At 51.8% G+C, this 4,038-nt stretch overlaps 1 protein-coding gene across 1 annotated transcript; it reads right to left on the reverse strand.

Moving 5' to 3' along the window:
• Nucleotides 1–3,051: 3,051 nt before the first annotated feature.
• On the reverse strand, nt 3,052–3,426 carry LOC119343387. Its single transcript, XM_037614363.1, has one exon. The coding sequence runs from the start codon at nt 3,373–3,375 to the stop codon at nt 3,052–3,054; it is 324 nt and encodes a 107-aa protein (XP_037470260.1). The 5' UTR covers nt 3,376–3,426.
• Nucleotides 3,427–4,038: the final 612 nt, after the last annotated feature.

Here is a 4,038-nt window from a genome sequence, read left to right on the forward strand (position 1 = left end):
CGCCGAGACGTGACAGCGGGCGACTGGGCCTCTCCAGCGCCTGGGATGGCGCGCCTGTCGTCACATGGGCTCGTGGGCGCATCTGGACCAGTGGGGTCCACTCGGTCAGGGCGGTCGGCCACCAGCCTGCATGCAGCCGTGCGCACGGGTGGAAGATCCGCCTGGGATCTCGCGTCGTCAGCGGAGGCAGACCTGGCGGGCGAATCTGCATGGGATCTGCCGCTGTCAGCCGGATCAGCGTGGGTTTCCGCACTTGTTTTGTTTGTTTCCTCAGACATAAAATGATGCCCAGAATTAGTACAAGTATCAATAGAAACCGAATTTTCTTTGGATTTTTGCACATGCTCAGGTTCAGTTAACTCGCCCCCGTGATCATAGTCTGGTAGAAGTGCAATTTCAGCACAAAGCAAGGCGCCGGCATTGGGATAAAGTTTGGAAAACGGAAAAACAGTTTCATCAAAAACAACATCGCGAGATATGTAGATGTGTCCGGTAGCAATCTCAAGACACTTATAGCCTTTGTGAAGGTTGCTATAGCCAAGGAAAACACATTGTGTGGACCTGAACTCAAGCTTGTGGCGATTGTAGGGACGTAGATTAGGATAACAAGCACATCCAAAAGTCTTGAGATAGTTATAATCAGAATTTTGTTTGTACAATCGCTCTAAAGGAGTAGAATTGCCAATAACTCTACTGGGAAGGCGATTAATAAGATAAGTGGCGGTGATAAAGGCTTCATCCCAATATTTGAGAGGCATGGATGCATGAGCCAAAAGAGAGAGACCAACTTCAACAATGTGGCGGTGTTTGCGCTCAGCAGACCCATTCTGTTGATGAGCATGGGGACAAGTCACATAATGAGCTATCCCAATGCTACGAAAGAAGGATTTGAGTTTCTCATACTCCCCTCCCTAGTCACTTTGGACTGAAAGGATTTTTCTATCAAATTGACGCTCAACAAGTTTCTGAAATTCTTGGAAGATAGAGAAAACTTCTGATTTATATGTAAGCAAATATATCCAAGTGAACTTGCTATAATCATCAATAAAACTGACATAGTATTTTTTTTTCTACCAAAGGAATCTCGGGCATGACCCCAAACATCACTGAAAATAAGTTCTAACGGAGCATGAGACACACTAGTTGACTTGGGATAAGGAAGCTGATGGCTCTTGGCACATTGGCAAGCTTCACACACAGACTCATTATTTTGACTATGAGATAAAAGAAGTTTGTCTTTATTGACTACTTGTTTGACGATGACCGAAGATGGATGTCCTAGTTGTTGATGCCACCGTGCCAAAGAGGGCTTGATGACGGAGTGGACTTGACGACGCTTGCAACCTAGTGCTCCGGATGGAATTGGGTAGAGCCCTCCAACGCATCTACCGTGATGGAGTCCCCTCATTGCCCGATCCTTGATGAAAAAATAACGAGGGTGAGTCTCAAAAAAGACATTATTATCGGTGGCTAAACGAGACATGGAGGCAAGGTTCTTGTCAGCTTGTGGAACATGAAGTACATCACGAAGAACTAGATCACGTTTGAGTGTAGGGGAATTAATAGAACCTTGACCGATGTGAAAAATATCCATACCTCCACCGCTTGCGGTGTGAATCTGGTCGCCGCCATGGTAGCGCTCACGAAGAGCAAGCTACTCGAGCTCATTGGTCACGTGGTTCGTCACGCCAGAGTCCACGTACCAGACACCCTCGCTGCCGCCTTGTTCACGCATGGCAGCAGCGACATGGCGTGCATCAGGCACGTAGTCTTCGTCGTACCGATGCCAGCAGTCGATCACTTCATGACCGGACTTCTTGCAAAGCTGGCAACGAGGGCGACCACGTGAGGGAGGACGACGACCTTTGTTGTTGTTGAAGCCGCCGCCGCCGCCGCTAGTGTTGTAGCCGCCCCCGCCGTTGGAGCCAGAGCCCCCACCAGAGCGCGCGCCGTCGCCCTGGGGAGCGCCGCGCGCGCGACCGCCACCGCGTTGCCCCTGGTGACCACGTCCACGGCCGCGGCCACGGGCGGCAGAGTTGACGGAGGATTGGCGAAGGTCGCCGCTATGCAGGAGGGTGAGGCTGGCATCAAAACTGAGGAGTTGGCTGTAGAGCTCCTGGACGGTGATGGGCTCGACCCGGGCGCCGAGCGCAGAGACCACCGGGTTGTACTCCATGTCGAGGCCAGTGAGAATTTTGGAGACGATCTCCGGATCAGAGAGTGCCGCAACAGTGCTTGCGACTTCGTCGGTGAGGCTTTTAATCTTGCCAAGGTAGTCAGACATGGACATGTTACCTTTCTTGAGGTTGGTGAGCTCGATGCGAGTATTGATCGCTTGAGCTTGGCTTTGTGCAGCGAACATGGCGTGGATGGCGCGCCACACCTCGGCCGTTGTCTGGAGCATAGCGACCTGTGCAAGGATCTCACGGGAAAAAGAACCCATCAAGTACCCTTGAAGTTGTTGCTGCTCTGCATACCAGAGAGATCGTACAAAGTTGACGACTTGTTCTTCTTTGCCGTCCTTGGTGATGGTGAGAGTGGCCGGCGGTGGCGGGATCTTCTCGTCGAGGTGGTGCTCCATCTGTGCGCCTCTGATCTGAGGCAGCACGACGGCCTTCCAGAGCAGGAAGTTGCCCCTCGTCAGCTTCTCGTGGGGCGGCGATCCGAGGGAGGTGGTATTGGTGGCGGAGGAGGAGGCAAAGGTGGAAGATGAGGAGGTGGTGAGTGCACCCATGGTGCTTGCGGTCATGGCAGCAGTGGTGGTGGACATGATCTCGGTCGCCGGGGGTAGCTAGATGCAATCTCTTTCGATCTAATGAGGAAGAGGCTCTGATACCATGTGAAACAATATGGGAAGCGTAGAGCCCTTTGCTCGGGCCGCACTTGTATATAAAGAGGCAATGCCGTGGCTTACAAGATGAGATCGAGAGAGAGATCGTTACAGGAAACGATCATTACAGGAGGATTACGAGGGAGAGCTAATAGAAGAAGAGATAGAGAAGGGTACAAGATTTAAACAAGATATCTATCCCTATAGAACTCTATCTCTAACTAACCAACTATTTCAACAAGGCCGTGCCGGGAATCAAGAACGTGGCAGCCCCGGTGGTCATGGGATGCCGACCGGCGGAAGGTCGAGGTGGAGACAAAGCGGTTGCCCCTGCGGTATTCGTTGTGGAGGAAGCCCAGCATGGGCGGCGCCCCGTGGAGAGCGCGGTAGCCGCGGGCGAAGACGGGGTCGGAGAGGATGGCGCGCCAGCCCCTGCAGACGGCGGCGGCGCGGATGAGGCTCCTGGGGTCGTCCGCCGGCAGGCGCATGAAGACCGCGCGCATGGCGTCGTCAACCAGCGCCGGCGGACTCAGCGGCATCGCCATGGGGATGATGACCTTTTCAATGCCCTGTTCATCATGCACCTTGTTGACTAGTCTGTATGTACTCCCTCCATTTTTATATACAAGGCCACTATGAAATATATGTTTTGCATCTATACAAGGCCATCAACATTAATTGAGGCAAAATTAATGAGATTTTCTCGTACTAGCAACCTCTTTAATAGTTGCATGCATGCAGTCATAATGACAGTCAGCTACTTCCTCCACTCAATTTTCTTGCATGCATGTGGGGTATTAATGATCTCACTAAACGAAAAGAAAAGCTGACTTTCAAAGTAGAAATTAACTTTTACATTGGTACCTGTAATTTGAGTTTGTGGTCTTGTATATAAAAATGGAGGAAGTACCTCCAGTGCAGAACCTCGCGTAGGGCATGACCTTTTCAATGCTAAATTCACCCACCTTGTTGGCTCAGCCTGAATTAAGGTCAATTGCGTAACACCCAGCAGGTGTTCTGAGGAAGATGACGCTAACCCCTTCCGCAAAACCAACCGCCCAGATGTTCGACTCCGACATGTCCAAGAGGGCATGGGGAGGGAGCAATGGCTCGAGCTCGACGACCCTGCGTCGTGCCCATGCCGCAGCTCCTCTAGGACCAGCCTCCATTGACAATAGATAGAGTCTAGGCTTGAGCACGGATGCAAA

This window comes from Triticum dicoccoides, unplaced genomic scaffold (assembly GCF_002162155.2).
Source record: "Triticum dicoccoides isolate Atlit2015 ecotype Zavitan unplaced genomic scaffold, WEW_v2.0 scaffold12554, whole genome shotgun sequence".
NCBI classification, from domain to species: domain Eukaryota; kingdom Viridiplantae; phylum Streptophyta; class Magnoliopsida; order Poales; family Poaceae; genus Triticum; species Triticum dicoccoides.